At 41.1% G+C, this 26,801-nt stretch overlaps 2 protein-coding genes and 2 long non-coding RNA genes across 8 annotated transcripts in view; 2 read left to right on the plus strand and 2 right to left on the minus strand.

The window, feature by feature from the left end:
* LOC133961152 (neurturin) overlaps positions 1-4,110 on the minus strand; it is a 38,886-nt gene extending 34,776 nt beyond the window's left edge. Inside the window, exon 1 of the mRNA XM_062396157.1 lies at positions 2,647-4,110. Within this exon, the coding sequence (XP_062252141.1) occupies positions 2,647-2,677 (31 nt within the window). The 5' untranslated portion in view covers positions 2,678-4,110. The remainder of the gene's footprint in view (positions 1-2,646) is intronic.
* Positions 1-26,801, plus strand: part of LOC133960548 (uncharacterized) — a 383,773-nt gene that overhangs the window by 155,458 nt on the left and 201,514 nt on the right. The gene's annotated exons all lie outside the window — the stretch shown is intronic.
* LOC133961054 (uncharacterized) lies at positions 10,246-11,270 on the plus strand. The gene is made up of 3 exons (XR_009921962.1): positions 10,246-10,474; positions 10,878-10,954; positions 11,135-11,270. It is a non-coding gene; the product is annotated as an uncharacterized LOC133961054 (long non-coding RNA).
* Positions 10,948-26,801, minus strand: part of st3gal3a (ST3 beta-galactoside alpha-2,3-sialyltransferase 3a) — a 90,838-nt gene continuing 74,984 nt past the window's right edge. The window contains exons 9-15 of one of the 5 annotated variants that reach the window (XR_009921960.1): positions 26,249-26,395; positions 25,720-25,866; positions 18,873-19,076; positions 17,155-17,259; positions 11,945-12,062; positions 11,680-11,778; positions 10,948-11,478 (exon numbers count right to left, since the gene is read on the minus strand). Coding sequence is in view for 2 of the 5 variants with exons in the window: in XM_062395995.1 (XP_062251979.1) it covers positions 18,972-19,076; positions 25,720-25,866; positions 26,249-26,395 (399 nt within the window). In the remaining 3 variants the exon portion in view is untranslated. Of the gene's footprint in view, positions 11,479-11,679; positions 11,779-11,944; positions 12,063-14,501; positions 17,260-17,354; positions 19,077-25,102; positions 25,449-25,719; positions 25,867-26,248; positions 26,396-26,801 lie in introns of those variants that run through there. The other 4 variants (XR_009921959.1, XR_009921961.1, XM_062395995.1 and 1 more) reach the window with 4 other exon arrangements.

Genomic DNA, 26,801 nt, shown 5'->3' on the forward strand with positions numbered 1-26,801 from the left:
CACTCCAGGACCAGTAGGAGAGCATGCAAGATCATTGCTGATCCTTCTCATCCTGCTCACCTCCTTCTCCAGAGACTTCCATCCGGAAAAAGGTTCCGGTCCATCAGGACTAAAACCTCGCGCCATCTGAACCGTTTTTTCCCTATGGCAGTGGGGCTCACAAACAAGCCCCCTGCATCACACTGACTCCCCCCCCCCCCCCCCTGCACATAATTTTCACAGATGAGATGGAGGAGGAGCTTGCCAAACACTTCAAACAACTAGTTGACCAGTTCAATGGCTTTGCTCAAGTTAAGAGCCTTGAACTGGCATTTGAATATGCAGAGAAAAACAATATCCCTGTCCCTGCCAATTGGACAGAGAAACAATGTGCCGGTAAGCTAGGGAGGGCAAGAGACCACATGAATCATAATAATCATTAATGTTTCTAATTGACCAATCCCCATGATTCTGTTACTAGTCCGATAATAGTGGTTGTCAATCTAGCTGTCGGGATTTTAACTATTACAACATGTGTTGTTATGGTAGTTTTAAAGTGGAAAAAATAAGTGGACCACTTTACCCCTATGTTGGCAATAAAAAGAATAAAAAGAAAAAGTCCACAGTAAATTCAGACACAACCTGTTTATTTCAATAATCAAATATTTATATTTATTAATTAAACCATTATAACCATTCATATTAAAAGATGTTTATGCTAAAACCTACAGGGGACATTTGAGAAAATAATAATCCGTAGGAACAAGATAATAAGTCTCTGACTGTGTGCAGACTGTTGCCACGTATTTATCTCGTCCCCACAACTTAATTATTCGTAATTGTTAGGGTTTTTCTCAAGTTTTTAGATGCAAATGTTGAGGGGTCAGGTTTGGTCAAATTTATTCTGGGCTCCAACAATTTGGCATTTTCTTACTTTGAAATTCTGTCTGCCTGTATGTGTTTATCTTTTTTTAGTGCCAAGTGCAGTGAACACACTCAAAGCTACTCACTCGTTCATTCAAATGAAGCATTTGGGTGGGATGCTCAGAAATGATAGAGTCATGCATCCATTTTTTGTAATATTAAATTAAATTTACACAAATTAAACCGTTGCAGAGACATCTTTCTCTGGCTGCTGGTTTGTGATGTCGGTTGATCATCTTATAAAACTTGTCTCCACCCACTCAAGTATGATTTCTTTGGTAACACCTTTTCTTTCTTTTTGTTCTTTCTTTAAAACTGCATAAAAAATGAAGAAAGAGCTGAAAGATGCAAAGTCATCACATACAGTGTGCCTGAGAATCTCTGTCAACAAGTTTATGGCAAATCTGTAAAAAAGAATTAATTTATCTGACAGTTAGTACAGCTTTAAATGAATTTTTTTATCTGATTTGATCTTAACTCGTGAGAAAAATATCTGGATCTCTATCTCCTGTGCTAAGTGTGATAGCTGAAGGCTGTTGCTGGAGACTCTACAAACTCACAAAAAAGCCTTGATTATTCATTGATATTAAACTATAAAAAAAACTACATGAATCTAACATTGGTTTGCAATGCCACTAGTTGCTTTTTGTTAGCTCCCCTGTCCAAATAAAAACATTAGCTTAAAACGTAAATGCCTCTTAAGTCATCTTCTTCCCCCATACAACCTGTTGGCAAACACATTCCTCTCCTGTGAACAACACAGATTGAAGATTTAAATATTGCCTGAGCACATTGCAGTCATGTACCCAAAATAGACACTTGCACAGGGAGGCGAGTCACTGCTGAGCCAAAGCTCAGTCCAACAAATCGTTATCTGTAATGTCCCAAATGGATTGTGAAATTCATCTTCACTCAAACCTGCTTCCTCCACAAAGCAGATTTTAATTTACATACTCTTGTGAATAGGAGCATGAAGTGAGAAAAAAACAGATAGAGCTGTTATTAAAGAGTTGATCAGTTAAAAAGAAGAAAACTTGGTGTTATGCTTGAAGATGCAGAGGTTGGGATAGCAGACATTTGAACAACTCCAAGAGACATGCATTTTAACTTCTACAATGATAGATTTTACTACAGAAATTAATTATTTCTGTATCTGTTATATTTTTGTATCTGTTATAATAAAGGACAACGCTCTTTTTTATTTTTGAAACTTAAATATAGTTAAAATGATAGCAATAAGACTATAGTAACATTCTTGGGCAATAAGTCTCCTTCTACTAGTATTAAATAATCAATATATGGGATAAGCTTTATCATTTGCAAATGAGACGCTGCCTTATTCTATGAACTAAAGCTGCACTTCTGCCACATGATATGACCTTCCAGACTACCTACTACTGTCTGACCTGTACCTAGGCTCCAGTGTATTGGTAATGAAATAAGTTGATGACCTAGGTCATTATAAGGTATCGTTCATGTCTTTCACTCAGTCCATGGCAGTCACTGATGAGGAGCCTTGGCCTCAAAAGGCGACAGATAACACAATGCTATGGGACCATGTGGAGCTGCGACTCAAAATCAGCACAATGTTTTTAAGTAGACCTATTCTCCACAAAAACATGTGAAGGCATGTGGATTGTATTATTACGTCAATGCACATGGCATACTGTAGCTGTTAGACGAAGGGAGCTGAAGTTTACAAGCCTCGGGAAGTTTGTCTGAATATGTTATTTGTGGTCTTACCTCTGCCAAGTGTGCTGTCCCGTCTGATCATGGACGTAAATGGGAAAAGCCAGCTGTACCTCCGGCGCTCTGATAATCCACTGGCACCTGGACGTTCTGTTCGCAGCACTGCGTTGCTTCGTCGCTCATATCCCGCGGCATAGTGGCGCAGCCCGGATCCCGGAGCTCCTCATGGCTGGAGACAGTCAGAGAGAGAGAGAGCGCTGAGCCGAGCCGAGCCGTGCCAAGCGAGTGAGTCCAGACAAGCATCTGATGAGCCCAGAGAGTTACCGTGCGTCCTGCTGTATAAGACAGACAGGTGTGGACTGACTACTTTACCTCCAGATGTGTAGTGTATGTGTGTATGTGTGTGTGTGTGTGTGAGTGTGTGTCGGTGTCGGTGTGTGCGTGTAAGTGTATTTGTGTACGTGTGCGTATGTATGTGCGCGCGCCCTGTGTTTGTGTCGGTGTGTGAAGCCTGCGGTGTCATGTTCCCTCCTCCATCATATAAGCGCTTTGGCTCCATAACTTGATAGCATGGGGAATCCTCCACACTACTGAGGGGAGCGGATTCTAAGAGACCGAACCTTTTGGACACCTTTTAGATGTCAGCAGGACAGCAGTGAATCCTATAAGAAGAAACATTACCCTGTGAAACATCATCCTTTACTGATGCATGCATGCGTGAACTTACCGGGTGATGGTTTCTAAATTGAATCGGGCTAACTCAGAGTGAAGATGTAAACATGGGGATAGAGAGGGCTTTATAACGCAGACTAAAACAAAGGTCCCGGGATAATTAATAATAATGTATTTTATAGTACTGCTAATTCAAATCTTAAATCCATCACAACCTGTCTCATAACCTGCTGGGAACTGACTTTCTGAATCATATTGTTTGTTGAATAAATTCCTATGTGGACTTTGAACCTGGAATGTGGGACTTAGCAATTGCGGACCACCCTTCGTGACACAATTTCTTACAGACGCTTCTTCTGGATGTAATTTGACCATGACCATATTATCTAAACTTAAAAAAGTGATTAGCATTGTTTCATGACAATTAAGGTTTTTCTAATCTAAACGATCCAAAAATCGAACTAACCCTAACCCTAGTTAGACCTAACCACATCGTCAGATGATTGAACTGATGTTAATGGTAAAGGTTCAGTATTTATATAGCACTTTGCTAGTCTGACAAAATTAAGTCATGATTGAGTGATGACCACTCAAACCTCTTGTTCATACCCTTGATCATACATCACTGGTATGGCAATTTGAGGCTCAGTGCCTTGCTCAAGGACTCTTCAGCATGCAGGGAGACTTGGGACTTTTCTCTATATTTCAGCTCCACAATAAACTGTCCAAAGTGTGTAAACAACACTGGGCAAACTTATTTTTCCAGAGCACATCATGGGTTCATTAAGCACCAGAATAGACATATTGTAGAATTAGCAAAGCAAAGTCAGCTCTATGAGAGGATGAATTGCAGCCTCAAGAAGAAAATACATTTAGTGTGTTGTATTTCTATTAAAGTATGCGAAAACAGGAGTGAGATAAGAGAACACATTCAGGAAGCATACATAAACATATTTCCCTCAAACAAGCACTGATGTGCAGCCCTCAATCCTTTGTGACTTATCAAGATCGGCTGGGATTCAAGTAATACTTCAAGTAAACCCCTCTTCTGATAGTTCTTCTTCAGTCAGGAACACCCCACCCCTCTCTCCACGCAGCATCTCGAGCAGCCATGAGCCAAAAACCAAAGATTAAACCCTCTGAAGGCTGCAGCTCCTTATATGGGCAGTGATGGCTGGCTGATCACTGCTGGAGCCTGACCCCGCCATCCTCCACCTACCAGGGTCCCTACTCAGCTTGTAAGGCAGTGTGATGGATGCAAGTGACGGGCCTGTGGCGAAGGCCTGACAGAGCGGCAGTGGGGCAGGAGACAACAGCTCAGAGGAGCACTGAGGAGTGACCTGGGTGGCATCTCTTTAGGCAAACATTTATTCAAGACAACTTGCTCAGTGAGCAATAGCATGTCTGTTACACAGGAGCTGCCACCTCCAAGCTACCACTCAGCAAGCCAAACAAAAAAAAACTCACCAAAGCATATACATTATATTTTTTTAAATCAAAGCACATGATCTATATTCATAAAGTTGGTCATGTAGGTGGGCACATGAACTAAGTGAAACCTGAAATGTAGAAGGCGGGTGCACGTACTTTTTCTTTTTTTTAACTTAAGTTTTTACCACTTTTGTAATAATTCTGTAATGTAACATTATTCTTAAAGGTGCAAAAGTATTTGTAGCCAGCATTTGGCGCATGTTTACAAGTCATTTTATATGTTCACAAGCTTTAACGGCCACAGCCGATTCGCGCCATTTTGTGAGAGGTCGCTGAGGAGTTGGAGTGTGTACGTGCTGAGTGTAAAATGGCGATATGTGTGATGGAAGAGTGTTAAAAACAGGAATTGGTTTATGTTACGTGTGTATTAGAAATATTCAGGGTGTATGTGTCTGTGTTTAATTAGAGTAGCGTGTGGATGAGTCAGTGTAGTCATTTATGCCCAAAAAATGTGTTTTAGTCTTTTTAATTATTTATGTATATGTCATTTCATGTTTGTATTTATTTTTTATGTTAATATAATTGATATGAATGATGTGTGAGATTTGTATGTTGTGATATTATTGACACATTCAATCTGAGGTCCTGCTGAACAAGACATTTCTAACAGGTGTCTTCTTCAATCCACAGATTTATATGTCTATCGGTTACACAGTGCTCTTTAGCCTGTGGAACCCGTGCTGCTGGCCCAGATTCCCCTAGATCTGGGGCCGGTAACATTTAGCCCACGCAAACATGGACACCACAGTTATTTAATATAATTATATATATATATATATATATATATATATATACACACACTACCGTTCAAAAGTTTTGGGTCACTTAGAAATTGCCTTATTTTTTCAAAGAAAAGCACTGTTTTTTTCAATGAAGATAACATTAAATGAACCAGAAATACACTCTATACATTGTTCATGTGGTAAATGAATATTCTAGGTGGAAACTTCTAGTTTTTAATGAAATATCTTCATAGGTGTATAGAGGCCCATTTCCAGCAACTATCACTCCACTGTATCTGGCTAATCGCGTTAGAAGACTAATGGATGATTAGAAAACCTTTGAAAACCCTTGTGCAATTATGTTAGCACAGCTGAAAACTGTTTAGCTGCTGAAAAAAGCTATAAAACTGGCCTTCCTTTGATCTAGTTGAGTATCTGGAGCATCACCTTTGTGGGTTCGATTATACTCTCAAAATGGCCAGAAAAAGAGAACTTTCATGAGAAACTCCCCAGTCTATTCTTGTTCTTAGAAATGAAGGCTATTCCATGCGAGCAATTGCGAAGAAACTGATAATTTCCTACAACACTGTGAACTACTCCCTACAGAGAACAGCACAAACGGGCTCTAACCAGAGTAGAAAGAGAAGTGGGAGGCCCCGGTGCACAACTCAGCAAGAAGACAAGTATATTAGAGTCTTTAGTTTGAGAAATGGACGCCTCACAGGTCCTCAACTGGTAGCTTCTTTAAATGGTACCTGCAAAATGCCAGTGTCAACGTCTGCAATGAAGAGGCGACTCCGGGATGCTGGCTTTCTAGGAAGAGTGGCAAAGAAAAAACCATATCTGAGACTGGCCAATAAAAATAAAAGATTGATATGGGCAAAAGAACACAGACATTGGACAGAGGAAGATTGGAAAAGAGTGTTATTGACAGACGAATCAAAGTTTGAGGTGTTTGGATCACACAGAAGAACATTTGTGAGACCCAGAACAGGTGAAAAGATGCTGGAAGAGTGCCTGACGCCATCTGTCAAGCATGGTGGAGCTTGACCGTATGGTACGCAAGAAGTGCCCATCAAGCCAATCCAACTTGTGGGAGGTGCTTTAGGAAGCGTGGTCTTACATTTATACAGATCACCTCAACAAATTAACAGCTAGAATGCCTAAGTTCTGCAATGCTTTAACTGCTGCAAAAGGACCATTCTTTGACGAAGCAAAGTTTGAAGAACAAAATTAATATTTCAAATAAAAATCTTTATTTCTAACGTTGTCAATGTCTTGACTATTTTCTATTCATTTTTGCAACTCATTCGATAAATAAAAGTGTGACTTTTCATGGAAAACACGAAATTGTCTAGGTGACCCCAAACTTTTGAACAGTAGTGTATATATATATATATTTAAGAAAAACTGGACCTATTCACGCTCATGGATCTCTTGGCAGTTACCTTGCAATTTTTGCATCCCACTGTAAACATTTTATAACGAACCCTGGGGGATATTGGAACTTTGATACTACAATGTGTTCAGGAATCAGCAGTCTTCTCTCTATTTTATGCAACTGTTGCCAGGATTCATTTAAAAACCTTTTTGTAAACTTTTGCTTAAGTCATGAATTTGTATTGCGAAATATTTCATTGTAGTTTGATTCCAATTAAATTTCCATTTTACCCTTGACTTATCTGAAATGTGTTTGCCTAGATCTACATTAACTGTCATTGTGATTACTATATTCTTTTATTGTTTTTATTGGTTGAAGAAATAAGAGTTCTAGAAGTAAGATATAAAATGAGATTATGCGCACATAGTATGAAATGCCTATAGTTAGATCCTCTATTCTATCTAGCTGTGTAGTGCCTTCCAATCCCATACATAAACTCAAGATAAATGCAGTCAGTGGATCCCCTTGTCTGGTCCCTTTATTTATATATATATATATATATAAAAAGAACATTTCTTGACATAGTACCATTGATTTTAAGTTCACAACATCTCACAGAGGTTATATGGCCATGTCCACATATATAGTGGTTTATATGTTTTGTTTTGAGCTGCTATCATGCCATCATCAGCCGTGTGGGTCAGTGTGACAGTGGCTTTTGGCAGTTTTTTATCTTGAACAGGGATTCTGTGTGATTGACAGAGCATTCTGTCAGTGAAGAAGATCCAAAGTACGAGCTGAGATCCGAGGGTGGGGAGTGATATCACTGCAGCAAAGTCAGATTGAAACACAAGCACCGATCAAGTGGACAGAAGAAGACAAATTAAACATTACAGTTTGTAAATGGTCTTTGTGTTGAGATTATTTTGTGATTTTACAGACTCAACCAGAAATCGTTAGTTTGCTAGAGTTTTTTTCATGTTGAAACTGGTCCTATTGATAGTAGATGAAGGCAGGAAAAGTACAGAAAGTTGAATTCAATCAAGCATACAGCATCTCCAATGGAGGATGGGCTGTTCTTGATTCATGCTGACATGATGAGTGGATAATTACTCAAAAACTTTTGCCTCGGGCAGCCTCAGATTCTTAAAAAACAGTTACACATTTTTCCTGCTTGCTTTCAAATCCACATTTGATGAGTTGTATCATCCATCTTGTACACTTACATGAGTCGACCCAGCTCTGCCTCTATGTTAGGCCTATCTTCTCATGCTATAGGGTATGTTTGGTCGGCTGCGCCTGATTATTTTACCCTAAATCTCAGCCTAACATGGAGCAGTACATCATTGGTAATCTCCGCTTCAGTTCCCAAAGGATATAATTAACTTTTCGTTGCTAACAGAATGATGGCTTAACCCTTCAGGAAGAAAGTGATGGCTGAAATAATTTTATTTCAATACTAATTTAAAGTCACTTTAGCGCCTGTCAGCATGATGTATTTTCAGCGGTTTGGACATCAGCTGCACAAACAGTGTGTTAGTGCAAGATGAATAATGTTGAGGAAATGGGGTCTCAGGAGAGGCTGCACAAACTGCCGTCTGACCTCCTATCATTGTAATTTTCTGTATTTACTCTTGTAAGCCGCTACTTGCATGTGATACTCTGATTTACAAAGTGCTTGAGCGGACGGAGCGATGATGAGAGCTCACTGCCAATCCTCGCATGTATCTTCAGTCACGGCCAATTCCTACTGGCAGCTGATGTTAGCAAGCGGGCAGGCACAGGCAGAAGCATGTGTACTGAATGTAGAACACTACCCAGCAATCAGTAGACACCCTGAGGTCAGGGCCTGCCATTGAGTCATGTCTTGCCCCCCAGGATCCCACTGGGTCTCGTAGAGCACCCTGAGGCTCCTGATATCAAGAAGCCTTACCAGAGCTCTGAAGGACTTGGCACCTTGATGTTACTTTGTTTAAACTGACCTTTTGGCGCAGACTCCACTGGCCCCCTGGGGTCAAGCCAGAGTGTTTGACATGGGTGGTCACACATGCTTCTAACAGTGTCTTGCTGGGGTAAACATGCAGGTTGTGCATGGTCAAAACGTTCACTATCTTGAGCTTAGTGAGGATGTTGTTCTCAAACACACATTCACAGATTTATAATACTGGACTTGATATACAGTCCTCACAGTGCTTTTGTGACACCTTCCACTGCAGCGCACTTCCTAAAGTGCATACACTGTAACACATCATGACTCAGCTGTCGTTTTCCACTCTTAGGCGGCTGAGATTGTGGAGATAAGGGGGGATATTTTCAGAGCTTATTAATTGTGTCGCCCATTCTGATTAGTGGTCAGATTAGACGTGATTAGACATCAAATTGCAACTAGGATAACAACAACTCACGCAAAACAGTAAACAATCCAGAAGAATTAACACTTGTATAGATAGATGAGTAAAACAGAAGAGAAAGGAGGAGTTCATCTATTGTGTGATCGAGTCAGTGGCCACATAAAAGAGACACAAGTTAAACACAAACACACTAGCACAAACATCATGTAATAAAAATATTCTTACATGAAATAGCATGGTTACAGACTAAATCTGAAATGCCCCAGTTTGAAAAAACTGGAAACACTAAAAATAACCTCTTTCTAAAGCTTCACAATGCTGTCAACGGTTCAGGTGGACATGGGCTTTTAGACATCTCGGTCACACACATACCTGAAAAAATGCTTGCTGGGGGTTAAGTTAAATGTTTTGATGCATACAGAAACAGGTATGCATCATATTGAAAAAATTTATAATCCTTCAACTTGAAACTCGTCCTACATCCCCAATGCAAACTTCATACGCAGACTTCATAAACCTTTCAAGTTCACCTACCAGCAAAACTCCATTTTTGAGTGTGGTTTGGAAACACTGTGGGAATAAATGAGGCACTACAAATAAGACTATAATAACGGCACTTATAGAGGTCTGTATACCCATCAGTCCAGCTAGGTAGACTAACTGGTCAGTAGGATTTTGTACACAACCTCTGGGACACTGATCTGGAACCTGCAGTGCTGCTTACTGGAGCTGACTGTCAGCCCACCAGTTCATCCTTGTTTTGACCTGCTCTTGACTAAGTGGTCTAAATGGCTTCCTCCTTGTCAAACGTGCACTATTGGTTTATCCGTCACTAAGATGAAGTCACATCTACTGATGTGTTACATATTCCAGCTTTTATGAGAAGCTGATGTTTTTTTGAGAGTGGAACTGTGGTGTCTCAGAGTGATTTGTACTCACAATGGGAGTTCAAACCCTAGACTGTATATAAAGATGGACGGAGGGTCCGTGACGTCACCCATTGGTTTCTGCATAGTGAGAATGAGAATAGTAGGAGGCGTTCCCCCTGCGCCATCTTGCCGGTGCTTACTCCTCCTCGGTCCTGGTTAACGAATCAATGGGCAAGAGGAGGAGCGCGAGTGAATACTGACAGCCAAGCGATGCTCGCGGAGCTCAGCGTGTCCAGGTTAGCTCAGAGCTAAGGAGCTAGGCTACATGCTACCCGACGCTGCTAACCGGTTAGCGCTGTGCTGTAGCTGGTCGCAATCTTTACGAACTCACTAGAGGTAAGTAACCTTGAAACTACTACAACAAAACCTATGCTTTATCTATCATCATAATCATATGCTTACATGCCTCAAGTGGTTTTTAATGTTATTGTTATAAAAATTACCGTTTATTTAACACATCTAATGAAAAGATTGAAGCAAGTTAACTACAGAGTTGTGTGTTTAGTTTCGACTTGATTTTAATAAGTTAATATCCATACACTACATGTGTAAGCTGCATGTGATAGTAACTATGTTTCACAAATGTGCTGATACAGGCTGGTATATCCTCCATTCCCACCTCGTTTATTTAGCCTTTTATGGAATTTTAGAGTGAATTGGACAGATTAGATATGATTATAATCTCCACACACCAGTGTTGTAAACAGTTCTCATTAATTACATAATTATTTTTCCACAGAGGGAAGTGGAGAGACTTTATGTGGACTGTTTTCAACAACTCTGTGGGAGATTATCACCTTGAATATTACAGATGAGGTAGAAATACATTTTATCTATTTGTACTATGTTTTATTTCTGTCAGTACATTACATTTGGCTGACACTTTGATCCAAGCTTCTGTGGTGCTGAACACAGAATAAACTCTAAGAACCAGTCTTTGCTGGAACATACACAACATAAGACATTATTTTATAATGAGTTTCTTCTTTTCATTAGATGAAGCACTGCAGCACCAGATCTGTCCTCAGCAGCAACATGGAGATCGGCAGCTTCAGGCTGGTCATCACGAGGACGACCTGCACAAGCTTCATCGGCCCAACACTTCACGTTTTCTCCCTCAACTAAAGATGGCCTGCAACTGTCTAGAGTTGGCAATCATTGTTATGTATCATGGATAATAGATTTAATTTCTATATTCATTATGGTTGCTTAAAAAAATTATTGTCTTTTACAATCTGATTTGATACACTTTAGATAAAAACCCAGTGCTTTATTTTTCCAATTCCCCATAAGAGACAGAACACCGTCAGCACAGCTGAGTCCTTCAGGCTCGTCCGTCCCTAATAAAATGACAGGAGACATAAAAGAATGGCATTATTGTATAGGAAGTGTTACTTATGAACAAAGTTTCTGTCCAAAAAATTGTGGATATTCAACTCTGTATTTGAATTAAACAGTGCACTACCAAGACAATGCAGTATGGAGTTCTTCCACATTATCTTTGCTTTGATTGTTTGTAAGGTATGAAAACAGGTCTGTACCTGGAGTCAGTGCGTAGGTGATGAAACTTAGTGTTCAGTCTGGTTGGAGTCCTGTTCTGTCTCCTCATGTTGGAAACTGGTGCAGGCTGGCTGAGTCACCTGGAGGAAAACTCGAAAACACACCGATATGTGATACGCTGATTTTACAAAATTCATTGTAAATAGGGTAGAAATGTACAGTACACAGTTCATGCTAAAATTGTAGTTGCTATGTAACAATCAAGTTGCTTGATTTCTCAGAAGTTATTAAAACATTTCTGTGTACCCTTTTGTCAATCCTCAAATGTTGTCTCAAGTGTTGACTGCAGCGGCTCGGAATCCAGTTCTGTCTCTTCATGGTGATCACCCACAGGTCTAGCCTCTCAGGATCACCTAGAGGAAAACTAAACGAATAAAAAATACGTAAAAAACTATCTGTCAGGTTACCATCTTCATACTTATGTATATGCAAACAATAAAATGTCAATAACTTCAGTCTTTTTAGATATCCCAGTTCACATAATCCATCTGTTGCATTGCCTCTTTGTGGTATTAGGGCCTATTTGTTACACTTATATTTTAAGTTATTTCATATTCATATAGTTACTATTTCATGCCATATTCACGTTTCTAACACACAAGTGAGATAAGTTTAATAGAGTTTGAAAGTGAACAATTATGGAACACAAACTTAGTATTCACTGTAACCACAGATGACATCATCTTGTGAAACAAATATATATAAATATAATAACTATTATTTTTATCAACTACCCTTGCCAGATGTATATAGCCTTAACATTAACAAATAGGGTTAGTCTCGATAATAAAACTCATGCTAAAGAGATAATATAACATCATTTAAGCTTTCATTCCTGTGACCAGGCTTACACATGTGCGCAGTAGTTTTATATGACGCACCAACATTGATCGCTGTAAATAATTATCCCCATGTCTACATTAAAACACTTCTCCACTATGTCTAAAGTGCGCACCGGTTTACTGTGTCTAGCATTCATGCTCCATAATGTAGCATGAGATCCGCATCGGGCTGTGCTGCTCAGAGAGAAACCTACAGGCTATGCGGTGAACACAAGCTTAAACAACATTAGCTTTATCTCGACATAAGCTAACAAGCCATGCATCGTGAGCAACACTACCTGCTAATCATTGCTACGCGTCTTATATATGAATTAAATAAAAATCGATTTTCACTCACCGGAAGAACTTGACAACAGAGCTGTGAGACGGTCTGTTAGTACAATGAACTGCACAGCCAGCCATGCTTTGTGTCGAGTGAATCGACGGGGTTCCGCCGACATGAAGCTACGAGTGGACCGAGCAGCTTGCAGGTGGCTTGAGGGGAGCTAACGAGCGGCTGGTGACAAGCTGTGCCCGCATCGGAGACTGTGCCCAGGTGTCAATCAATAGACCACGCCCCTAATTATGCGTTTTAAACCTCAATATCGCTTAAACGGGGAGTTAGAAAAAAATTCACCCCCCTCAGAGTTGTCATGAATAAAGAACCTCGCGATTGAGACTAAAACCAAAGGTTGAACCATGCTGTAAACAGGTTTAATTCTGCTCTAAAGTTGGGCATTTTAACATTGGCGTCAATGGGACTTTCTGTTTCTTGGAGCCAGCCTCTAGTGGCCACCCAGTGAACTGCAGCTTTTTACACTTCCGTATCGGCCTCATCGCTCAGCCCAGGATGTTGCCCCTTGGTTCAAACATATAGAAAACATCTCTGTGTGTGTGTGTGTGTGTGTGTGTGTGTGTGTGTGTGTGTGTGTGTGTGTGACCCTGGGTGTTAGAATTATGAGTTGGGCCTCTTCAACAAATGGATCAAACCTTACTCCAAAGTAACTGCTGTATAGATGGAGGCATGTGTCTATAAATGTATCTCCATGAAGATGTAAATGATAAATGCTCTGTATCCATATATAGCACCTTTCTAGTCCTTATTACCACTCAAAGCCCTTTACAGTGTTTTATGTTTTCTATTCACATAAACACATTCATACAGTGAATAAATGGGCAGCTCTTTTTCCATGACAATGGCACAGCCGTCAGGGGTAATATGGGGATCAGTATCTTGCCCAAGAACCCTTTGGAATGCAGAATATGGAAGACTGCGATCCAAACAGAAACCTTCTGGTTAGAGGGTGACCCACAGTCGTTTCTTAAGGTAAGGGCAACTGACCTCAGAGTAGGCAATCTGCTTTCTGTTTCCACCAGCATGGGCATTACCAGAATTATAATGTGTTTTCAGGTGTTACTAGTGTGAAGATTATTTCTGATAAGGAGCTTAAACACTAATCTGGAAGTATTATTTCATTGCAAAAAGCCATTTTGAAGTTAAAGTAGTGTGGATTCGGCCTGCAATCCATGGTAGGATGTGAAATGTTTGAATGATCTGTGAAACTGGGTACTTTTTTGAAATCCTGCCACATGTTAAGGTGTCAATGGAAATATGAGAAAGAATACACAGTTCTACAGATGGTTACTACTATGTAAGTGAAACAGACCATGTTTGGTCATGGTAGTGAACATGAGGCTATATATTGTTTCCTTTAATTAAGTTTTTATAGTGTACATTGAAATGGCTTTTTTCCTAATTTATCCATGGTGTTGAATAGTTAGAATTTTGGATAATTAATCCATCCATTATCTCATAACCACCTACTCTGTGCAGGCTTTTCATTCTATAGAGTGGAATACATAGATATACAACCACACAGAAACACCTGATGCAAAAAATATTGTTTGGTTCAAACCTAGAAATGATTGTAACAGGGGGAAATGTTGCACCTCTAATTCTCTAAATTACAAAGCGACTGTGGTACATTCAATTAAATTTTATTTGTATAATACCGAATGTAACATACATTATTTCAACAAACTTTACATAGTAAGGTTTAGAATTTATTTTCAGGTCAGTAGCAAATATTCCTTGGTTTTTTAGCTCTGTGTGACATTAGATATTGAAGATATTTTTCGGACATGAACTTTGTGACGTTGAGAGAGATGCATGGATTGCATCTGAAGAAGCCCCCACATCAACTGTCAGTGGGAATAAAGGACTATGCAACCTGAGCCTGCACAGCCACACTCCACTGCAGAGCAGACCTCAGCCCGCCTCCAGTCAGGATTAATTAAACCAAAATTATGGTGTGGGCTGATTGGTTGGGATCAGGTTCCACACATGAAAAGGAAGTGAACAGGATGGAAACCTTGTCTGTAGCCGAAGCCGGGTTGTGCATGGTAGCCGGTATGTAGACGTTGTCCCTGTGTCCTCGCCAAGCTCATACTGTCACCCCTAGACCACCTACATAGTAGTAAGGAGCTTCTGTTTGCGTGCATCACCCTGTGACCCCCTCCACCTGCCCAAACACACAGTGTGAGAACATGTCAGGTCAAGGCTCCTCTTTTAATAGTGGCCATCTGCTTCTTCTGTCCATATGCAAAGCTTTATATGATCTCTACATTCTAAATATGTTTCCTGCTGCAGTGCTTGACCAGGATGAAGGCTGTAACAAGACATTGTTTGTGTGTTGATTATGTGTTCAACTCTTACAGGATACGTTTACGTCGTTCTATATAAATGCTTGACTCACACTTTGACATTTACATCTCTGTTAGTCATGCTACATGGCACACATCTAAGAAAGATATTTACAACCTGCCATAACCTGTAAACTGATTCACTGGTGCATAGTGACTTGTTTGTTTCCTCCAACCCCTTGTCATTTTAAGTAAGGCTTGGAACCACTGTTTATTCCTTCAAACCTAGCCCTCCTTTCACCTTGTGAGCATAATTTGATGCTTCCTGATTAGAACATTCTTTGTGTTGTTGGTGTTGTGTGAGGCTCTGATTGAGGTTTGTGGAAATATTTCTGAGGATGACCTCTACATATGCTTCTGAAAAATGTGCAGCTTTTCACATTTGGACAATTGTGTGATATTTTCTTTAGAACAAACCTCACTGGCTTGCTAGCAGCTGTATGAAATAAGCTAATATCCGTTTAACTTGAAACACATCACTATTTTAATATACTTCAAATTTATATAACTTATTATGGTATGTAACTCAATCTGACCTTCTCTTTTTGACCATCTAATTTATGCCTCCATAATTATTTTCTATATGCTTTGTATGTTGTTTAGTGCTAGCTAGGCCACTGTTATGTCTGTGCCTTAACAGGTATCCACATTTCTTTGTTGGATCAGTGTCCCAATAGAGGGATACCTGAGAGGATCGGGTGACTGACTCTCGACAGCAGGAATGAACCATGACCCCTTTTTAATTTTCATCCAGGTCCCTTACAGATTCTCTGTCCTTCACCACTGCACGATTCACAGGCATAGAAGGGATATTAATCACATCTGCAGTTATCTTTACGCAGGCAGTCAAGTGCACCATTGAAATATAGAGTAAGGTTCTCTCCCAGTCGGTGCAAATTGACTGACATCAGTGAAAACTTTAGTTTTCTTTCAGCACTCTTGAGCTACTGTATAAAGTCACAAACAGTACCGCCTGTACCAAGAGCAGCTCAACCATTAAAGTTGCATGTTGGATCAAGTTACAACATATATATTCAACGAAAATAAGCAGTGTTGTGGAAGCTGCAGTAGTTTTCTAGTGTACAGAGGGACCTTCCTTACTCTGAGTTTGAATGTTCCCCCTCTGACAACATTTTCTGGCAGTTACTCACTGATACCAATGTTACTGTTAAAGCTGGATATTACTACAGTGTGTACAGTAATTGTTGGGGGTCCACCACCATTATAAGATGCCAACACAATAAGGGATCAGCCATTATTATTACGATCAGCCAGGACTTGATTGTTTAGATATTAAATATAACCTTAAATATTCTACCATTAATTCAAATCCTGTCATTACAAACTGCTATTACTGCTCCATTCATTTCTATCAATCAATCAAATTTTATTTGTATAGCCCATATTCACAAATTACAATCAGACATTCTATTATGAACAAAAACTTTAAACATTGATACACCTCTTCATTTATGTTAGACATCGTCTTTTCTTATCAATGTTATAAATATTGTTATTCTGTTGACCTGCTCTGCTACAAGTGGAGTATATTGTTGGGAGAGGGATCCCTCACATGTGGCCCTCTGAAGTTTCTTCAGTTTTTTACCCTGTTAATAGTTTTTTAGTAGTTTTTCCTGACTTGTTGGGGGTTAAGGGCAGACGAGGTCACACCTTGTTAAAGCCCATGAGACCAAACTGTGATTAGTGAATATGAGCTATACAAATGAAAATGGACTGATTGATTAGAATTCAGTGTATCTGCTATTTACATTTTCGTCGTTAGTATTTTTTTATTCAGATGTGTCAATCATCTAATTGGTTGGGTGCTATGTCTATTATGATTGATGGAAATGATAGTCACCATCACAATGACAAACAAGTTGCAAAAAGATGGCATATTTATGAGGTGAGACTCAAATCTTTCACATATACCATTCAATCCACGGATGACCTCAGTTGGGCAGTGCTCCATAAGAATGTGTCTTGGTAGAAACATTCGTCATTGGGTCACAGTCACAGTGGTTCTCCCTTTTTAATCTGAAAAACAACTCATCATGTGAAGGGATGATTTTTAATTCTTACGTCTCAATGTGACCTGTTAAAGAAAACACAGAAACGTGAAGCTTTACATCTTAATTTTTTATGTGTTTTTGTGCACAGGCTACAATAAATAATATGAATACTTTGGCTTGAGCATCTGACTGCATCCAGTCCATGAACACGTCAAGTGAGGGGAGGAAAGACTGCACAGACCAGAGTGTGTAAAGCAACACAGACACACACACTTTTCAGCACATTTGCTCTAGGTAATTAAAGTGAGATGGATTGTTAAAGCTCAAGTCACTTGTCTGAGAGTAACACTGATCAGGACTGGTGGTTGAGGTGACGGTACCTGAGATCCCAGCCTGTGGCTGGGCTGAGTTTGGTGTCTGAGGGGCAGGTTGAGTAGAGAAGAGAAAGATCCGGGTTTAGCAGAGCATGTTAGCCTGACGTTGTCAGACTCACAATTCTAGTCAGAATGTGAGTCTGAGACCGCTCCATTGGGCTGTGATTATGGGGCGTGTTTCTACTGACCAGGAAATAAAATTCCTCTTCGCTCAATTGGATAGACCTACAACCAATCAGAGCAACGTAGTATGTGACGTAAGTTAAGCAACGCATTGTGAGTTATTTACTAACGCCGGGTTCACACCGGACGCTTCAGCGCAGCGCCAAGCCTTAAATTAAAGCTGGCTCCCATCCACTCCCATGTTAAAACTTTGTGCCGGTCACACCGGAGGCTGAAGCACCGCGAGGCGTTTCGACGTCGAGTCTATTTTTGGCGCTTGACGCGAGTGTATCGCAACAGGAAACACACTGAAAAACGATTTAAAACGATATTGATGACATATTTAATATGATATAAATGATCAAATATGCATCCCATACTTTGAAGTCCACTTCTGTTGTCCTGGAGTTTTAATTTGACCAATGACATTATTAAATGTCCCCCTCTGCCCATCCACTACAGCCACACAATCAGTGATACAGATAAAAAGAGAGAGAGAGAGAGAGGGGGGGCTACGTATTCTCCACATAGGCTTGAGTGGATTTAATAATAATTTACCCCCGACACCCGACATTTAACGGAGCAAACAGCGAAGTTCTTCAACATGGATGACATTAAATTAATAATTGAAGTGGAGAAGTGCAGTGAGTTGTATGATCCTCGGAACATGTTGTATAAAGATAACACCAAGGAGGACACATGTTGGGACGCTGTTGCTTAATGTTGGAGCAACAAGTAAGTATATGCTTTTAATCTACTGGATCAACGGTTGATATTATTAGCGCTGCCCGGCGGTTCAGCGTCACTTCAGTGTCCGGTGTGAACAGCCAAGCGCCGGCGCGATAGGAACTTGTTACTCTGATGTCAGAGACTGGGAAGACATGTGTCATGTAGAGTGCACCCTGAATCAGATATAAATCAGTGACATCAGGGTTGATGAAGATACAAATGAGCAAGTATAGGCTTGATGCAGAGCACATTCAGCTGTGTGAGCAGAAGGATACTTGTAGAGGTATTCTCTTGGCACAGGCTCTGTGATTTAACACAACACCAGGGCAGCCTGGTCCAGGTGCTGGTTCAATCCCTAGCATGCATGACTAACCCTTAAGCCAGGACATGGAATCCACTTTTATGTGAATGTGGCGCCTTGAGCTTCCCTCTTCAGATGTTGGAGCACATTTTGGTGGGGAAATGCAGTCTATCAGCATCCTGCACCACAGATCCCACTGGTCCAGTCCTGGATGACCCCAGCCTTCACCAGCTTCACCAGGAACTCTTTCTCTTTAGATATGTTGTGAGTCCAGGACTGCAGAGTGGATACACACACACACACACACACACACACACACACACACACACACACACACACAATACATGAGGTTTGGTGTAGACATCACAGGGAATATTTCAACCATATTAAATATCATATTTAATTTAAAATTATTTTAATTTTAGTGTTTGTTGTTACGGCCCTCGTGCTGTGTATTTCTTTTGCTTGATTTAATGTATTTAATACACTTGGCAACTAGCCATGCGCTATATATTACTATTCGACGGTGTATATTAATATGGGTGCCTAGTGGTGCACCACTTGCACCACTTGCACCACTTGGCTAAGGTGCAGAGATTGGTGATTGTGCCAATAATATATCAAGTATAAATTATGTACAAGGGGGAGAAAGAGTCAGTGTGATGCAGGGGGCTTGTTTGTGAGCCCCACTGCCATCGGGGAAAAAACTGTATGCAGTGATAGTGATAGCGCCACCTAGGGGTCGGTGGGAAAATGAACTTTGAGCAATCGATCCCACAATTCTGTCACATGATCAGAGTCAAGTCCTGATGAAGTCAAGACTATAACTGAATACACACTAATAGTAGTAGGATGGCGCCGAGGAAGGCTGCTATGTCTCACGCTCTCCCACAGCTTTGCTCTTTTTTCTATCTTTTTATTATTTATTCTACTTTATTTTGTATCATGCACTCCGGTTATGCAAGCCCTATCATCATATATCATAGAGAACAACTTCTGTCCATCGGTTTGACGGTAAAAAACACTTTTTCACCTCCACCGACAACAAACAAAGAAGACTACCCATGGCGCTGTTTACCTGCCATACCTGGAACACGGAGGCGACGACAAAGGAAACGAGGGTCGAGGGCAGGCGTCCTAGTCCGGCTGAGAAAACGTGAAAACGGCCTCCTCTACCAAGCATTCTTCTGGCTAATGTCCAGTCCCTGGACAACAAGCTGGACGAACTTCGTAGCAGGATTGCTTTTCAACGGGACATCAAGTTTTGTAACGTGTTGGTTTTCAAGGAGACTTGGCTCAACCCATTGATTCCAGACTCCGCTATTGTTCCCGAGGGGGTCTCCATTCACCGCCAGGACCGGACAACAAACTCAGGTAAGAGCAAGGGAGTGGTCTGCTTCATGGTTAACAATCTGTGGTGCTCTGATGTGAGGATTATTTCTTCAGGCTGTACTCCGGACCTGGAGCACCTCATGATCAGATGCCGACCTTATTACATCCAGAGGGAGTTGACATCGGTCGTTATAACAGCGGTGTACATTCCGCCACACGCCGACACTAACCAGGCACTGGACGAGCTGCATGCAGTGATCGACAGGACGGAGACATCACGGCCCGAGGCTGCGTTTATCGTGGCCGGGGATTTTAACAATGCCAAGATGAGGAAAGTCCTGCCGAGATACTACCAGTACATAAGCTGTCTGACGCGCGGCGCACACATGCTGGATCATGTTTACACTCCCTTCCGGGTTGCGTATAAGGCCGACCCCGCCCCCCATTTGGCAAATCAGACCTTGGTTCAGTCCTGCTGCTGCCTTCCTATAGGCAGAAACTCAAGCGTGACAGACCGGTGACTCAGACCATTCAGCGGTGGACCGATCGATCAGACTCGGCTCTTCAGGACTGTTCCATTATGACAGAGTGGTGCGTGTTCCAGGATGATGACATCAACACCTACACGGACGCGGTCATCTGCTACATCAGCAAATGCATCGATGACGTCGTACCCAGGATTACTGTGCGAACATTTCCAAACCAGAAGCCCTGAATTAATGGTGACGTCCATGCTAAACTCAAAGCACGGACTGCTGCCTACATCTCAGGGGATCTGGAGGAATACAAGAAATCCAGGTACGCGCTCCAGAGTGCCATTAGCAGTGCTAAGAAACTCTACAGGGACAAAGTCCCATTACAAAGGCTCCAATACTAGGAACATGTGGGCCGGACTGAAAACCATCACAGACTACAAAGCTAAAACGAGCAGTGCTGACGTAGTGTCTGCATCTCACCCAGAGGATCTGAACATCTTCAACCTGTCACTGCTCCAGTCTGTTGTCCCTGCATGTGTTAAGAAACCCTCATTGTCCCTGTTCCCAAGAAAACTAAAATCCTCTGCCTGAATGACTACCGCCCAGTAGCACTCACTTCCATCATCATGAAGTGCTTTGAGCGGCTGGTCCAACCATTCATCACCTCCTCCCTCCCTGACTCTCTGGACCCTCTTCAGTTCGCCTACAGGCCAAATAGGTCGACTGCAGATGCCATCTCCCTCACCCTTCATACTGCCGTCTCCCACCTGGACCAGAGTGACACATATGTGAGAATGCTTTTCATCGACTAAAGTTCAGCATTCAACAGCTCGGGCTTGCTGGGCTGCTGGCTCCACGTCAGCGTCTCACTTCTGGGGGAAGTGTCAGTGTTTGTTTACGGTTAGCATTAGGGAGCTAACGTTAGCTTGCTGTTAGTTTGTGTTTAAAGTTGCTTTCTGGAATGGCTGCTTGTGCACATTTTTGTGGCAGCCCACCCGGGAAGCCGCGGAGTAAATCACAAGCCAAAGCCCCCTCCTCAGCTCGGGCTCGCTAGGTGATGTCGTCAGGATGCTGGCTCCATGTCAGCGGCTCGCTTCTGGTGGACCTGTCGGTGTTTGTTTACGGTTAGCAGCAGCCGCCTGACTGATCTCCCCACAGACAGGGGAGTGTTGACAGTGCGTGTCTCGTGTCGCAGTGAGTGTCTTCAACTAGAAAAGCTGTTTTTCAATAATTGACGGTGACATGTAAGCAGTATCCCCGGCCGGGAAGCATCGGACTGGGAGGTGGGGGGAGAGATCCCATTTCGGGTCCGGAGTGGAGGAACAATGCTCTCGGTGTCGTAGCTTGTGTGTGTCGCCCTGGTAGAATTACGGCTAAAAAATAGAAAACAATGCAATCAGAGGCTAACCCGAGTCGTTGCTTCTGTGTGTGTCGCCCCGGTTGAAACAGCAGGTATAACTTAAAACAGCTGTTTTTGGAGCTATGTTAGAAAATAGCACCGGAACGTGTTCCAGGACCCCCCCCCCCCCCCCCGTCTCCGGCTGCATTGTACCCGTGCTTGGGTGCTCGGTCAGCGGACAGCCTCTCCTGTGATGCCCTGGCGGCGAAGCGGAGGAAGGTGAGGGGGGGAGAGAGCTGCGCCATATAACTTTTGTGGCCCGTACAGATTTGCCCCACGCACCCCGAGCTGCACACCGGTGACGGCCACCAGCAGCTCGTTGTCTTCTGGGTCCGACAGACACCTGCACATGCAGTAAATGTTTCTTTTTTGTTTGGCAAGGGCAAAATAATTTTACAATAATTAACACATTTTTCTTAAACCTAAATAAACATCTACATCATCTGTCAGTGAAGTCTGTGTTAAGCCATGTAGCTCAGTGGGTCTGAACTTAGGCACAAGTATTTGCAGTCACAGCATATAAAATGGAGAAAATGCATTTGGTTGTTTCAATGACCTCGGCTGTGAGTAATTTATTAGTACAATGGAGACTGGGACACTGTGAAGCATTGAGAATGGCATATCAGACAATGTATGTAGTGCGCCTTCACTGTCATTCTCTTAAAAAACCGACACCCATCAACATTCCTTGAGATTTCAAAAACATCCCAGGCCACCACTGAGCATGCTTTGTAAATCCCTTCCAGATTCCTGGGGGGCATTTCAAATGAGAGAACGGTCATATTTAACTGTTCCAGTGCAGCATAATCCTGGAAACTAACGAAAAGGATGTGGGTCAGAAAGTTAGCAAATTAGGTGTAGTGAATATGTTTCATCCATTAAAAGGTAATAGAGGGTCACATGAAGCGTTGAGGCATGATTGACATTCTCAAATAGGAAGATTTGTTTACAAGTAACTAAACGTGTCAAAGCAAACACCAATGAGATTTTAGTTTTCTTAGAAAAAATGAAATGAAATATAAGCTTGAATTGAATGTCTTAAATCTAGTTAACCAAGCGCAATGCCAGTGTCTTTGCTAGTTTAAGACCAATATCGCTTCCATTTTCTATGAATTAAATATTATCCACTTGGTTTGGTCAGGTATATTGCCACTTTGTTGCTATCTTAAGGCGGCAGAAATTGATTGTGCTTTTGACCAACAAATACCTGGTCAAAAGCCACCTCGCAAGCTCAAGGTGGCTTTTAAAGGGAATTTGTTATGGTCCTCTTAATGGTATATTTTGTACTTTATTGGTTTATTTTCAAAGTGTGATCTTTAGTGCTCTGGAATTCGGTAAATGTTGTGCAGTTTACTTTGTTCGATGTCTAGCATAAGTTGGTATTTTATTTGCTTTACTGCATAGTAGCCTTATTAAATCAGTAAAATTCAATATCTGGTTATATATAATAATGGTAGAGGTTTTCTGGGGTGCAGGTTTTGTGGTTTGATGTGAGGTGCCTGTTGAGGAACAGATGCATTAATTTGCTCCAGAGTTTTTGTGCACATTGCTGCGCCTTTGTGTTTTTGTTTACTGCCACGGTAAACAATTAGGGTGTTGTGTCTGGATATTTGCGCATTTTGATATGATGTATGCTGATGGATTGTTTTGTTATTTATGGCTTGTTCAGGAGAGATTTGTTCAATAAATCCTTGGTCATTGAAACAGCTCTGTGAGAACACTGTGATTATAACGTGGACCTTATTTCCTGTTAAGCCAGGAGTTTTTTTTTCTTCAACTATTGCCACACAGAAGTGAGTGGTGAGTTTGGGGTAAGTGACTAGGTGACTGAATGAGGGTGTGGGGAAGTGATTGGCATAAATAATATATTTCATGGTGTGTTGTGGATTTGTTTTTGCAATAGTCACAAATTGTTTGCAAATATATTGGTAATGCTAAACAATATGGGGGTGTGGAGTGAAAGCAGATAGTAGAGGGAGTAGATATAGAGAGATACGAGTAGAAATGTACAATAGTGGGTTTATACACTCACAGTGTACCAGTGAGCTACACTAATCAAGATCAGAGTCCACTGGTGTAATGATCACTGCGAAATACAGACTGGTGGCTGCTAGCATGTAGAGTAGTTTACATTTCTCTGCATATAAAGTGCTAAGTTAAAAACTGCTACTGTGATGATAGTAATATATGTATCTTACCTTTGTTCATGAATCATGAATCATGACTAAGGTAACTTCTAAATACACTGTGAGCTTAGCTCTGTTGATTATAGGCCAGGTTACATGACAGTTTGTAATCAACAAACACATCGTTCTGCTAACCTCGCCCACATCCTTTCTACAGCAGTTCTTTACTCCAGTGGTTCTCAACCTTTTTTCAGTGACGTACCCCCTTTGAAGAAAAAATTCAGAGTACCCCCTGACCAGCGCAAAGCATTTTTGGTTGAAAGAAAGATGTAATGTGATTTATTAGTCCTTGTAACAAGACACATTCAAATTTAAAACTCCATCAATTTCCATAACATTTCTTATTTGTAGTGGTCTCTCTTAAACTATTTGGAAATAAAAAGATATAAAAATAACTAGACTTTTATTATTATCTCAATATAAATAAAGATTTGTGCACATCAAAATAATTATCAACTTAAAGTGACCTCTTTTGGGATTAAATAAAGATATGTTCTCAAACTGAACTCATGAACTTAATAATAGCTAAACACTTCTTCCCAAAAAATTAATCATTAACTTAGTTTTAAATAAAAGATTAGCTCAAAACATATTTTTTTTATATTGATCATCTTAAAATATCTCCTTTAAGGATCGAAAAGAATACTGACAGGTAGCTCGTTTCCGTTTGCTTTGGGGAGGCTTTTCGCATCGTGTCTTGAGATGACCTGAATTCAGAAAGTTTCCTCTTAAAAAACTCAGGTGGCTTAGCAACATGACTTTCATGTTTTGTCTGGAGATACCGCTGAAGATGTGGTGGCTTAATGCCACTGTTGGCTAATCTCTCCCCACAGAAAAAAAACAAAAAGTGTAAATAACCCAATCTATGTTAATGTTAATATTGGTTAAGTGTCTTTGTTATTTTATTGTGAAATATTTGTTCGCTTTAAGGTCATACAATTTCATTTCGGCTTTTGTATTACATGCTTTTATTTTGAAAGGGTACCGGTAGAGACGCGGACTTCTTGTCATGAATCATTAACTTCACAACGGAAAACTTTTACGTTTTAGCGCCCCTTCGAAGAGGCACAAGCTCTCACGGTGTTGTTTAGGGAAGGCTCTCTGCTCTGGTTTCGCCTTCTTTGGCGCTTGTCCCTCCGTGTTTCAGCAGTATTGCTGCTGCACTTCAACTCGACTCCATTGTTGAAGTTTTCAAGGCAGGTGATGACAGGTGGCGTGTGCCAGGTTGGGTCAAACCATCGGGATGGGGGAGATTCTGTTTTTTTAGGATAATTAAATTGAAAAGCCTACTGAATATAAAATTTAGTTCATAAACTTACACTTATATTGAATATTTGTTAAGTAACAATTTTTCAAGGATTTTTGAATGGATGCTAATTTTAAATATAAAGAAAAAAAATCCCAAGTACCCCCTGGAGTACCTTCAAGTACCCCCAGGGGGTACTTGAAGGTACTCCAGGGGGTACTTTACTCAATCCCACCTAGAATGATAAGAACTATTTCTAACTAATCAGGTCTTAATTTACCTCTTTGATGGCTGACATCCTAATCTTCTCATAGTAGTGCAAAGGGGCATGGGGAGTCTTCATGTTGTAGCCAAATCCAGCCACGGCTACTTCATCGCAGTTATGAAGTGCCATTGTTATGGCAACTGACCCCAGGGTTGGAATATTCTGAAAAACAGATATAGTGTAAATTAAAGAGTTTGGTTGAAACAGGTAACCCAGCCATTTCCTGTATCCCAGGACGCGTATAGTGAACGTACAGCAGAGGAGGCTTATATACATTTGAATGTTATTGTATAGATATCTTACAGATGTGAACTCTGAGGCATGGTTATATTTATAACAAGCTAATAGTGATGCTGTTTGTTTTCAGGCTCTGTGTAGGTGCTCAGCTCCCTGCAGCATCTGCTATGTGTTCACAGATTCCTTCATAACGCAAACAGACAGACTAGAGAGTCAGCTCCTATAGCTCTAGCCCCGACCATTAACTTAATAGGTCACCATTCCAACTACTCCTCTACCGCAAACTGATAAGGAAACCGGCTCTTACCCCTCTACCCATCTGTCCATTGTTGTAAGGTAATCCAATAAGCTTGAAGGAGGCCTCTTGGATGAAGTAGGGGTTCAGGATGCGCATGTCGCTGGGCTCCCTTGGCACGTGTCTGGCCACCGACTTCCAGAAGCCATCAGTGCTGCGCTGAGAGGCAGAGTGAGTTTATTAAATTATGTGCTTAATGTGACTCTTACAGTGAACAAACCACACAATAAAAACACAAAATGCAATCATATGAAAGAAGAGTGATAAGCAAATTTATTTTACCACTGTTCACATTGAATATAATTCATAATATGAAATAAGCGAAACAAATACCTAATGAATTAATAGCAGAATAACAGAAACAGCAATGTCACGGCTCAGCCTTGACTCCTTGTTTCCCTGGGACTCTGTATACTCCAGATCAGAGGTCTCAAACTCAAATTACCTGGGGGCCACTGGAGGCAGTATCTGGGTGAGTCTGGGCCGCATCACGTATTCCTAAAAAGAACTTTGCTAAAAAAATCCAAACTTCTCAAATGTCATTATTAACAGTTATTTAACTTCA

This window comes from Platichthys flesus, chromosome 9, assembly GCF_949316205.1.
Source record: "Platichthys flesus chromosome 9, fPlaFle2.1, whole genome shotgun sequence".
Taxonomy (NCBI): Eukaryota; Metazoa; Chordata; class Actinopteri; order Pleuronectiformes; family Pleuronectidae; genus Platichthys; species Platichthys flesus.